We start from the raw sequence: 13,179 nt of genomic DNA, 5'->3' as shown, positions 1-13,179 counted from the left end.
TTGGTTTGACTTGAATCCATAGAGAAGTGAAAAGAATGTGTACAAACTCACCGGACATGTATTTTTAAGTACAAACTCAGAAAAATAAATATTTTGACAACGTTCATGTGTTTGAACTCAGTTGAACTTTACTTTTCCCGAGTTATTCCCCAAGCCTCTACCAAGGAGACTCAAGGTCACAAAACAGAACTCTGCTGAAATGAATACCAACAAGAGATGCCATTAAGGAAAAACACAAAGAAATTCCACAGCAAAAAACTACAATAAGAGAGATGCATGAAGCCAAAGTTATGTGGAAGATGTTTAAACGGAAGAACCGCATGAATATTTGAATTGTTTGATGTGATATTATATCACCAAAGAAAGGAGCTTCCACAAAGCCAGGGTGCAGTATGGGGGTTGTTAATACCTTTCTTCAAACCTACTCAGGAGACAACCTCAAAGAGACAAGTGTGATGGATACTCTCTCTCTCTCTCTCTCTCTCTCTCTCTCTCTCTCAAGACAGTAGCTTAACAATGGACAACGCTACCATTCGGCTCAAAGAAGTTCTCCCATGGCACAGAGCCAACTCCACTTTTACAAATCACAAACCAATATGGAAACCAAAACCTAATTAGTCTCAATCATTAAACCCCTCTCAATCATTAATCAGCTCCGCCCAGAAACAATACATACCTATAGCATCCCGTTTTAACCAAACCAAGTCCTTGTAAAATGCAGAGATGCGCGAGGAAAACTTGAGTGCTATGAAATCTTTCCCCCTTTTCAACTCAGGAAACATAGGGTAGAACAGCCATGAACAGATCACGATCGCTAGTGGGTGAACATATTTCTCAGATCACAATGCTCCCTAGCAAGGAATATGTTTAAGACATTTGCTTCATTTCCCTGGCATTTAACAGTGAGCAAATTGCTTTGTAAATAAAACTAACAGAGCAGCTACTTCTAAAAGAGAGAATGAAAAACTCTGCTAGGACAAGAGGGAGATGAAGTAGATGACCCAAATTGCTTTTTGACATCTCTAATTTCCATGGGAATTCAATTTTTAAATAGAGTGGTTCACCTGTTCCTGCTGTCAGGAGACAATACAACAAGGTTTCAAAGAAGGGCCAGGCAAGAGAGATGCTTGGCAGGGAAGCTAAAAGCTCTGATTTAGAAAGCACATATCTACAGACGTTAGATGACTACAAGATACTTGAAGCTTGTCTAGATTAGGGAAATTGCACCAAGTATATTTCAATGATGCGATTACTGGAGTAAGTTGATCCAGTGCAGTGTGTCTGCATTAAGGGTTTCAATCCGTGCAAGGTGTAGGATTCTTTACTTTTTACTTTTATTTGGGAGCAATGTGCTTGGTCTCAAAATTTGGCCTACTGCAAAAATTCTCCTTTAAATCATTGTGAATGCTGAAAAACTCAGTTCAGGACTGTGGGCCTTCTTACCATAAATTACTGCAGTCTAGTTACACCCCAAATTAAAAATTAAGATGGCAAGTGATGCATGAAATGATCCATGTATTACTACGGACTTCTGACTTATTTGTCTATTCCATGGCGGTGTCTAGTGATTCTGGGCACCTCCATTTTTGGGTACTCATCTGGAGCTATATCTTAAAGGGGCCTGAGATTCAGAGGGCAGGAGCTGTCAGAGACTGGGATGTGGGTTTTCATGCCCAGTGGAGCATGAGTTGGTAGTTCGAAATCAGAGCCAAGGGTCAGAACAGGAGTCAGAGGCCAGATCCCAGGGTCAGAAGCCAGGAACCGGAGCAAAGGGTCAGGACTGGGTTACCTGGAGTAGGAAGGGCTGGGAGCAATGTAGGAGCAAGGATGGGAACAAGTAGGCCCAGGAAGTATCACAGCCATGGGTGAATGGTCTGAACAGCTGTTGAACTGCTGCTGGGCTTAAGACTCTTCCAATCAACCAGGTGGTATAGCCAACCAGACAACCTACTGCAGGCCCTGTGCTTTTTAGGTTGCCCAAAGACTGGCTCTGCTGCAAACCCTGATTCCTGATAGGAGCTCAGCACTTTCTCAAAACAAGGCCCCTTTTAAAGGTGACTTCAGTTGGGAACCCAAAAAAACCCAAAAGCATCCAGAGAATCGCTAGTCGCTTCTGAAGGTTGAGGCCAAACATTTTAGGCTAGAATTTTCAAAGTGACCTGAGAGATTCAAGTCAATGGGAGCTGGTCAAGCACCTCAAAACCCCAGCCTTAAACTACTGCAAAACTAAAGTACATTAAGCACAGAATCACTGTGCACTTGTTTACTCACATTCTTTCATCATGCCTATGTCCACACAACGCTTCAGCCGGCAGGCTTGGCAATGCCGCCGGTTATCTTTGGTGATTTTGCAGTCGCTGTTGAATGGACATGTAAACATTGCTTTTCTTTTCATGCTCCTCCTGAAAATAAAACACAAATAAATATTATGATGCCTGGACTTGTTTACTGCTAAGGAAACATTGAAATTGTGTGTGGAGACTGTTTCAAAACATTGTGTGGGACATCTGCAATCAAACCCATTGGGCTGTGCGGTGAGGATTGCAGGTGTGTGCTAGAACACTCCTGTAAGTAGCCACTGTTTAGTTTCTGCAAGTTGTACATTTTAAAATACTTTTTTTTAATGTTTGAAAGACAGCCACAACTTGTATGTCTCTATGGTTTTTAAAAGGTTTAAAAATTTCTAAGCTGCCCAAAAAAACCCAAACACACAGAGCTTCTTGTCAACAAATACAACATGTACTATAAACAGGAAAATATTAGCCACAGTTTAAATTTCCCAGTTTTGGATACTGTGAAACTGGAAAAAAGAGTGGGAGAATTTACAGAGAAATACAGAATTGAACCACAAGCAGCAGAAGCAACGGAAACTAAACCAAACCAGAGTATAAGTCAGCTTGTACCCAGCAAGGGCCTTTCAGAAGCAGTGTATGTTATTAAACATTTACCAGGCTTGAAAGCCTCCTGGTTGGAGTGAGAGAGAGAGAAATCCCACTGTAGAATATGAGAGAAATATTTCACACTCTCTTGTGCGCACACGCATGTGCATGCACTATTGCACGTGTGTGTGTGTGTGATGAGTGAGTGTGTGTGTGATTAAGATTTTTAATGCTCTTAATTCAGGACATTCAGAGTTATAGGTCCCATCAAAAGTATAAACTTGTCTTCCTTGACTAGTCAGTATTATAGGATTTCTTTGGGGCAGGGACTAACTTTTTGTTCTGTGTTTGTACAGCACCTTGCACAGTATGGCCCCAGTCCATGCCTAGGGCTCCAAGGCACTAGCACTATTTTTTATATTATATATATAGTGTATAGCATGCTCTTTAATGACTAGTTAATGGTGATTCTATATTAAGCTCGGTTTCCATATTGCATGGAAAACAGGGACCCATCATCTTTGTTTTGGATGAAGAATGCAATGCAATTTACAGCACATCTGTGAGCACAGATTGAATTGTCTGGGGAAGTTATGTAGTTTGAGATAGACATGAATACAAAAATACATCCTTTAGAAAGGAGGGAAAGTGTGGCGGAGCAGCAGAGACTGGAGCAAGAATATCTCCAAGCAGAGATCTAAATAGCGAAGATACCGGGAAGGATGGCAGCCTGGGCCCAGACATCTACACTGCAATTTTATAGCCCTGCAGCCAAGACTGAGCCAGCTGACGCGGGCCAGTTGCAAGTGTTTTACTGCAATTTAGATCTACCCAATCCCATCCAGTTAGAGAAAGATCTCAGGTTACCCATTGGGCCTGCCAGTTAAAAGGTATTGAGAGGCAGCATGGTATGATGGTTAGGGGACTGGGAATCTGGAGACCTGGATGCTATTCCTGGCTCTGCCACTGACCCTGGTGGGTAACCTTGAGCATATCACTTTCCCTACTCTGTGCTTGTTTCCCTTCCCACCCTTTGTCTTGTCTATTTAGATTGTAGGCCCTTCAGGATGGGCTCTTACTGTATTTATGTGCAATGCCTAGCACAATGGGGTCCCACACTTAGTTGGATCCCCAAGGCAGTACAGTAAAACAAATACACAGTAGCCCAAATTTTGCTTTCTTCCTAAGTTCTCAATGAATCTCCTTTCCTTCCCCCTTGACTTTTCATTGCCACGCCTCCATGTGAATTCATGCAATGGTTCAGCAAGATATATCAGGACACAGAAGCAGATAAGAGGCTTTAAGGTGAGAACGTCTCCAAGCAAATATTTGCTTGGCACAAAGCCTTAAATTTTGTTTCCAGCTTGATCTCGCAGCCCTTATCCACTTGTGTCAATGGGGCTACAGAAAAGGAAAGGCTGAAAGATAGGGCCCTCTAAAAGCTAATTATAAAGACATTACATTCAACATATTTACAGTTCATTTAACCAAAAAGGGGAAACAATGTTATCTGACATGCTATAAACCAAAGTTTGCTGCCTGAATAAGATTAGATGGGCCAAAATCTCCAATAAACTCTCCCTTCTGGAATTGCTGTTACTGTACTTCCTAAATACAGCTGGGGCAGCATGGTCCAGGAACTAGGGTACTGGCCTAGTAGACAGAATATCTGGGTTCTATGCCCAGGTCTGCTGCATGACTATGGACAAATCACTTTGCCTCAGTGCCAACCCAACTCTCTTTATGTTATCACAGGTCTTGTGATATTTGATGAGTCATTAAGAGGCAAGTGATGTGAGAACCCTTGGCGTTCATTCAAAAAAGTTTCTAACCCTTGTGCGTATGGAAAGAAATTTTGAAAATTTGACCCAAGTGCACCCTACAGGTTCAAAAAACCCCAAACCAAACAAAACACAGAAGGCAAATAAAGAGGACGCAACGTTTAAAAAAAAAACAAAAAAACAAAAAAAACCCAACAAACCTTATGGTTTTTAAGCCAATACTATTCTGATGGACCCAACTCATGGTTTTTGAAGAGTTACTTTGGCAAAGCTGCTCCCTCTCCCCCTCATGCTTCTGTTTTCCCTTGCACACGGTCTCATTTATTGTAAGTTTTTTAGGGGGCAGGGACTTCATCTGCACAGAGCTCAGCACAGTGGGGTACTTATCTTGATTGGGGCCCGTAGGCACTACCGTAATACAAATCAATAATATACAGTACTTGGATTTTGGCTAGTGTGAAAACTATTGCAGTTCATTGTATACCTCCATGCAGAGCAGCAGTGGAAAATGACATGGTTTAAGAGCCCTTTTAAAAGCAAGCCTTATTGCTCAGAGCACATTAGGGTCTTGCGTCTTTATTACAAAAGAAACTAAATTACAGAGTCAGTGCAGTGGGGGCAGATGTCATACCCACAGAAGCACAACAAGAGCACAGGCTGTCAGGCTCTGTCCAGCCGCAGTGTATTTTTATTAAAAAAACAAACAAAAAAAAACCTTACAGAACTAGCCATTTCAAGGCTCCCTTAAAACTATGTCCCAGGCATACTGCCGAAAATTAAAAATAATAAAATCCCTCTCTGCACTAATCCTGTCTATGTGCAAGCATAAACAGGCTCTGTATTCAACCAAAAGTAAAAGTACATGCCAGTGCATGCTGCACAGAGGTTTTTGGGGCCTGGGCAAAATCTGAAACTGAGGCCCTCCACCCTTCCACCAAAATAAAATAAAATAAAATAAAAAAAATAAAAAATTTTTTTTTTAAATAGATCACTCAGGGGAGCTGGGGAAGTGCTGGAGAGTGAGATTGCCCTGCAGCGGTGGCTCCTGTCCCATGAGGCTGGGGCCAGCTCCCCACTCTGGCAGTTACAACGTGACACCTGGGATTGCTGCATCACTCACGTCTGGCCCAGCTGTTCCTCCATCGTGACAGAGAGGCCACCAGGCCAAATCTGAGTGGTGCTGCAATCCTGTGCACCAGGTTGCAAATATCACTCTGTTTAGGGGCTCTGGGCAAATTGTCCTCCCCTTCCCAGGCAGCTCTGGTGCATGTTTCCAATGTAGAAATGATTGTCTCAGCAAAGCCGAGAATTCACCGGCTTGGCTATCAGTGAGAAATGGAAGATATTGCTTTTCATGGTCTGTGTAATCAACTAACTGCTGGATGCCTGAATTAAGAGCTCACACACCGTGCAGAAATTCTGGACAGATCCATGTAACTTCAGGAAGAAGTAGTTAAGTTTGCATGCAACTGAACATGAAAATGAATCTGTGGGGCAGTTTTCAATATACTTTATTGGAAACCCACCTGCGAGTGCCCAATACACTGAAAATTAGGCCCACAATTTAAGACAAGTTTGAAAAGACTGTTTTGTTTGAAACCCGGGCTAGAATGCGGGATTCTAGTGGATACTCCAATTGGCACTTATGTGGGTGGGTGCTTAGGCCGTAAACTCTTTAGGGCAGGAACTATCTTTCTGTGGTGCATTTAGAGTGCCTACCACAGTGGGGTCCTGTTCCATGACTAGAACTCCTTTAAGGTGCTTCCACAATACAAGAAAGTAATATTTATTCCTGAGGGAATTCTGCGCCACTGCGCATGTGCAGAATTCACATCACCTGCAGATTTCTTTGCTTCCTTGCAGAAAAATGATTTTCTGATGGGGAAACAAAGGGAAGCCACAAGAATGGTCTCGCGCCTGTCCCCAGCAGTGCAGGTGTGTCATTTCAGGCACCTGGTGCAAACGGGGGAGAGGTAAATCACTGCGGGGAGGGTCTGGGGATGTCAGGCAGTGGTTCCTACTCTGTGCCAGGCTCAGCTGCTCGTTCTGGCTGGGCAAGGACAGGACTTCTTCCCCTGCAAGGAGTGGCTAATCCAGATCAGACCCACCCCCAGAAACCTCCTCGGGCTGCAGGAAACTCCACAACCCCACCCCTGCACTTCCTGCCCCCATTGCTCCTCAGCCTTGGGGGGAGAGGTCAGTGTGCAGGAGCTGCTCCCCCAGTCACCCAACCCTCATGCATCCAGACCCCCCCCCCCAAGCCTTATCTCCCCACACATTCAGAGCTCTCCCATCCCAAACCCACTGAGCTGCATCTCTTGCATCTGGAGCCCCCTGCACCTGAACTCCACCTGAGCCCCCTGCACTCAAACCCCAACCACCTTCACCTAGACCCCCTTGCAGAGTCCCATTACCCCTTCACCCAGAACCCCACCCCATCCCCCAATGAGCCCCTGGGCATACAGATTCCCCCCGCACCCAGACCCCCCACTGAGCTGCCTGCACCCAGATTGCCCCACACAGAACCCTCTCACCCCATACCTGGATCCCCCCACACTAAGCCCCTCCATCCTTGGATCTGCCAGGCTGAGCCAGCTTGCCTGCCCACACCTGGTGCAGAGGGGTAGGGCCCTGGGGTGTTTCTGGGGCAGGCCCAGCCCTTGCACTGCGTCAGGGTTGGGTGCTGCCTCATTATCGAGCCCATGTCCCGGGAGTTGGGGGAGGGCACTGTAGGTGGTCTCCCACCTTCATGCAGCCAGTGGCCTGGCTCCCCACTGCCATGGTGGAGCCTCCACATTTATTTATTGACACACAAAATTTGCAGAATTTTAAAATACTGTGGGCAGAGTTTTGCGGGGGGAGGGGGGGAGGAGGGGGGCGCAGAATTCCCTCAGGAGTAAATAGTAAAGTTGCCTGAGTACAGGTCTCCCAAATGAGGACATTAGACAATTAAATTGGTTCTCTTTTTGTTTGGTGTTTGGACAAAGATACAGCACAACAGCATCCTGGTCCATCCTGAGGCTCTGAGGTACTATGATAATACAAATAATAAGTTTATAGCGTATGCTTAAAGTTACTTTAGTTGGCAACTGCTCTGTAGATATTTGTACCGGAATGTGTTCAGGGCAGAACATAAAGGAAAAGGAGATGTTAAAAACAGAATTCAGACTTCACCCCCCCCCGTGAAAGAGTTTTTTGGCAACATAGTTAATTAGAAACAAAAACTTTTAATTAATTGGACAAAAGGAACACACATTGGCCTGTACCCACAAGTGATGGCCTACTATGGAAGGACGCGTTGAGAGAGGGTATTGGGAATTCACCATTTCAGAGATGCTATTTATTTATATTTTGTTGTGGCTTAGCCTTTTACTGAAAGGAAAAAAAAAACCCCTCCGACTTTCAGTTTCACTCTCTCTCTGAATCTTAATTAGTGCAGTGACCTTTAATGACAACCTACCCCCTCCCCCCCATGTCTAGCACATTTGTGAAACCCGTGAAATGCTCAAGTTCCTGAAAGTTACCTTTGTCATAACCAAAAATCACAGCACACCAACTGGCGTATTTTGTTAGTCATGCTCTAGCCCCCGGAATCAGGGACTATCTACCTAATGCCAGTGAGTCATTTCAATCCTCAGACTATGGTAAAAAGTTTCCCACTCCTCTTGGGTTAGCTGTAGACATCAGCTCTGTGCTGCTTATCTAGGTATTTATACTACACTAAGTGTCTAGCACAACGTGGCACTCATCCATGAATGGGGCTCTAAAGGAACAACTGCAATTTTAAACGAATATTCTGTATGTTGAAATCACCCATGAAGACCCATAATCCCAGCTAGCCCCAATTTTTCCAGGTGCTACAAAATTCCCAAATGTAGACCTAAAATTTCCAAAGTCAGTTCACTCATTCTGGTTGTCTTCCATTTTTGGGTGCCCAGTCTGACTTTCAAAGCCAAGCACCCACAACTCTGGTGAACATCCATGGGAACTGCGGGTAATTGGGATCCCTCTTAAAGAAAGAGTTAGGCCCAAGGTTTCTCAAGTTTGGATACCCGACATTTGAAAGTAGCCAGAACAAGTGCATGGTTTAGAACACCCATACCCCTGTTCTATATACACACACACACACACAAAACAGAATCAGCCTCAAAGGGGCGCCCGTATACAAACACCCCTGCCATTAGCTTCAGTCACTCAGGGAAGCTTGGAGGACAGAAGACTCTTCAGGTGTGCAATGAAGGTTACCAAATCCTAGCTCTCGTGAACCAAAGATTTCCAAGCTCAAGGACCCCTGGCAGGGAAGGTCCTGCTGCCAGCCCCCTCTTTAAATCATGCACAGTGTCAGCTTGTGTGCCTCAGATGACCACAACTGTAGCAATATCATCATACCATTTGACAGACCACTTGCAAGGGCCCAATCTTTACAGGTTTAAACCAAGCACCTTCACCTGGTAGGTTCTGCAGCTCACTGCATAGGAGACCTTCCCACATGCAAAGTAGAAATAATTGCTCTATGGTGCGGAGGGATCAGAAATTTTCATTAAAAAGTGTTGTAACTGGCCATTGTAATTATCCTTGCGTGTTTCAGTATTGCTAAATAAACCTTCAACACCTCTTACCACCAAGCTCAAAAGGAAGTCACACCTCTATGACAAGAGAACACGGAAATTAACAGGTGAGAAAGGCAGGCCTAGGAACAGACAGGAAACCCCACTGACAGCCTGACATGGGAGCTAAGAGAATAACCATGAGAAAGGGAAAGTGCATTGGTTAGCTTCATAGCTACTGCACCAATCTGTCACCTTCGTAATTGAGTCTCTTAGCCCAGCCTTTAGCAGTCTATTTGATGTGTCTGCTTATTAGGGCTGTCGATTAATCTCAGTTAACTCACACGATTAACTCAAAAAAATTAACTGTGATTAAAAAAATTAATTGTAATTACACTGTTAAACAATAGAATACCAACAGAAATTTATTAATTTTTTTGGATGTTTTCTACATTTTCAAATATATTGATTTCCATTACAACACAGAATACAAAGTGTACAGTGCTCACTTTATATTATTTTTTATTACAAATATCTATACTGTAAAAATGATAGTTTTTTTTTAAATCTATTTTTCAGTTCACCTCATACAAGTACTGGAGTGCAATCCTTATTGTGAAAGTGTAACTTACAAATGTAGACTTTTTTTGTTACATATCTGCACTCAAAAACAAAACCATGTAAAACTTTAGAGCCTACAAGTCCACTCATTCCTACTTCTTGTTCAGCCAATCGCTAAGACAAAACAAGTTTGTTTACATTTACGGGAGATGGGGCTGCCTGCTTATTTACGTCACCTGAAAGTGAGAACAGGCATTTGCATGGCACTTTGTAGCCGGCGTTGCAAGGTATTTACGTGCCAGATATGCTAAACATTTGTATGCTCCTTCATGCTTCGGCCACCATTCCAGACGACATGTGATGATGATCATTAAAAAAAATAGTATGTTAATTAAATTTGTGACTGAACTCCTTGGGGGAGACCTGTATGTCCCCTGCTCTGTTTTACTCGGATTGTGTCCTATATTTGATGTTATAGCAGTCTCGGATGATGACCCAGCACATGTTGTTTGATTGACGAACACTGTCACTGCAGATCTGACATAATGCAAAGAAGGTACCAATGTGAGATTTCTAGAAATAGCTACAGCACTCGACCCAAGGTTTAAGAATCTGAAGTGTTGTCCAAAATCTCAGCGGGACGAGGTGTGGAGCATGCTTTCAGAAGTCTTAAAAGAACAACACTCAGATGCAAAAACTACAGAACCAGAACATTCAAAAAAGAAAATCAATCTTCTGCTGGTGGCATTTGATTCATATGATGAAAATGAACATGCATCAGTCCGCTCTGCTTTGCATCATTATCAAGCAGAACCTGTCATCAGCATGGTCGCATGTCCTCTGGAATGATGATTGAAGCACGAAGGGACATATGAATCTTTAGCGCATCTGGCATGTAAATATCTTGCGATGCCAGTTACAACAGTGCCACGCAAACACCTGTTCTCACTTTCAGGTGACGTTAACAAGAAGCGGGCAGCATTATCTCCTGCAAATGTAAATAAACTTGTTTGTCTGAGCAATTGGCTGAAGTAGAACTGAGTGGACTTGTAGGCGCTAAAGTTTTACATGGTTTTATTTTTGAATGCAGGTTTTTTGGGTACATAATTTGACATTTGTAAGTTCAACTTTCATGATAAAGAGTTTGCACTACCGTACTTGTATTAGGTGAATTGAAAATACCATTTCTTTTGTTTACAAGTGCAAATATTTGTAATAAAAATAAATATTAAGTGAGCATTGTACACTTTGTATTCTGTGTTGTAATGGAAATCAATATATTTGAAAATGTAGAAAACATCCAAAAATATTTAAATAAATGGTATTCTGTTATTAACAGTGCGATTAATCATGATTAATTTTTTTAATTGCTTGACAGCTCTACTGTTTGTTTCTTTTCATTTCCTAGCTAAAGAATATTTTGCTTAAAAAGGAACTGCCATATGGACACTGGGGGGGGGGGGGGGGGGGAGAGCGGGGGAGGGGGAGGACCAACCATCCCAGGAGACAAAATACGCTCTTCTCCCACGAGGACAAACCAGTTGGGGTTAACTGGTCCCCATGAGATCCCTGGGACATAGAAAAGCACCAAGAAGAGCTGCAATACTCACGAGGCAGACAGAGTGGGTCTCTGTTCTAGCAAAGAGCAGTAACTCTGACTTTAGAGGCGACCGCACAGCTAAGAGAACAAGCATGTTTGTCCCCAGGCAAATACATGAGCAGCAGACACATGGCAAGGTTAAAAGAGTTCCTAGAGATTTGCCCTTGGTGGCACCCACTTGAAAGGCTGGAGTTGGCAGAGCTGTAGTTCTTTGGCAACCCTTTTGTCTGTACCCTTATGTCTGTTTGCACAAGTGGAATAATTGCTGCAAACTCCATCCTGCACTTTTGCTTCATGTTCCAGGGGTTGGGTTACAAATGCAACAGAGACAACTGCACCCTGCCCAGAAATGCATTTAATCAGGGCCCCGAACTGCATTCCTGCCAGGAAGAATTAGGACCGGCTTGGTCAGCCAGACCTTTGAACTAAGACAGAAAGAGGAAAAAGTCCAGAGGGGCAGTTTGTGCCTGGTTTCTTTTTTCTATATCCTGGTTTTGTCTGCAGCAGTCTCATTACATTCGTTTTAAAAAATGAACAGTTTATGCAGGTGTTTCCCCATTCACAGACATACCGTGCCTGGGTGAAATTCTCTGGTCTGTGTTATGCAGAAGGTCATTATGGTCCCTTCTAGCCTTGAAACCGATAAACCTACTTCACGGTTCTGTCATTTTTTTAGCGTGCATAAAAGCAGAGCACTATTTTTTTCTTAGTAATCGTTCACATAGTTATACAAGACCCTTTACAATGGCAGACCTGCCAACTTGCGAATTAATCATGAGAGACGGGCTTTCTATGTACAAGTATTAAGCCTGACTCACGATTGCGGGACAGAACTCTCCAATGTCAAAGATTTTTTTTCCCCCCAACCACAGATGGGGGGGGGAAAAAAAATCCTGACATTGGAGAGTTCTGTCCCGCGATCATGAGCCAGGCTTAATAATTTTACTTAAGATCATGGTCAGCCAGCCCCAAGGCGGACAGCGGCAGCCCTTCCTTGCCGGGCCTCCATGATGATGGGCTCCCACGGTCAGCAGATATGTGACCTGAGAGCACCTTAAAGGCTCAGAAACTGGAGGAGAAATAAAGGGAACTCACTTTTCATTAAAAATCCTCATGATTGTTAAGCCAATCTCATGATTTTGGGGGGGGTCTGACTCATGTTGTGTCAATCGTGAGGGTTGGTAACACTGCAAATGTGCCAGAGTTAGACTCCCTACTACACAGAAGTTACAATGCGCAGGTGGGAGCCAGGGCTAGGGGATGTGTGCGTGGGGGAGGGGAGAGGGGAAAGGAAGGATAGTCTCTGTAGATGGAATCCTTTAAGAACAAATGGACCTTTAGAAGTTTCAGAAGGGGAGGAAAAAAACACTTGGGGAGCATTACTGAAGAGCACCCAGCAAAGTTAAACTTGAGCTAGCCAACATTTTCCAGAAATTGCAAAAAACTTTCAAAGTTATGGGAATTTTTTTTTAAATGGTAAAAGCTTCACTCCATCTCTAAGTCAGGAGTGGGTGAGAGAGGGGAAGTAAGCCATCAGTAGAGAAGCTTGGGTACTGTATGGGGCATAGGATGGGGTGTAAAACATGGGTGGAAGCAGGAATAGCATTGAACAGAACCTTGAGGGGAAGACCAGGCGCATGAATTTGATGTGGAAGGGGAGAGGAAGCCAGTTACAGGATTTGGCACATGGGTGTCAAAGACAGGGTGGAAGGAAAGTGATCTTGGCAACTACCTTTCGGACAGATTGGAGTGGGGAGAGGAGAGATGTAGGAAAGGAGATTAAAAAAAATTGGGGTAAGTGATAAGGTAGA

At 43.7% G+C, this 13,179-nt stretch overlaps 1 protein-coding gene across 4 annotated transcripts in view; it reads right to left on the bottom strand.

Annotated features, from left to right (window-relative positions):
• Nucleotides 1–13,179, bottom strand: part of VDR (vitamin D receptor) — a 122,411-nt gene that overhangs the window by 40,561 nt on the left and 68,671 nt on the right. For all 4 annotated transcript variants that reach the window (XM_074934765.1, XM_074934766.1, XM_074934767.1 and 1 more), the window contains one exon: nt 2,272–2,402. In XM_074934765.1, coding sequence (XP_074790866.1) covers nt 2,272–2,402 — 131 coding nt within the window. The remainder of the gene's footprint in view (nt 1–2,271; nt 2,403–13,179) is intronic.

This window comes from Natator depressus, chromosome 20 (assembly GCF_965152275.1).
Source record: "Natator depressus isolate rNatDep1 chromosome 20, rNatDep2.hap1, whole genome shotgun sequence".
NCBI lineage: Eukaryota > Metazoa > Chordata > Testudines > Cheloniidae > Natator > Natator depressus.
This window is presented reverse-complemented; position numbering and strand designations above follow the sequence as displayed.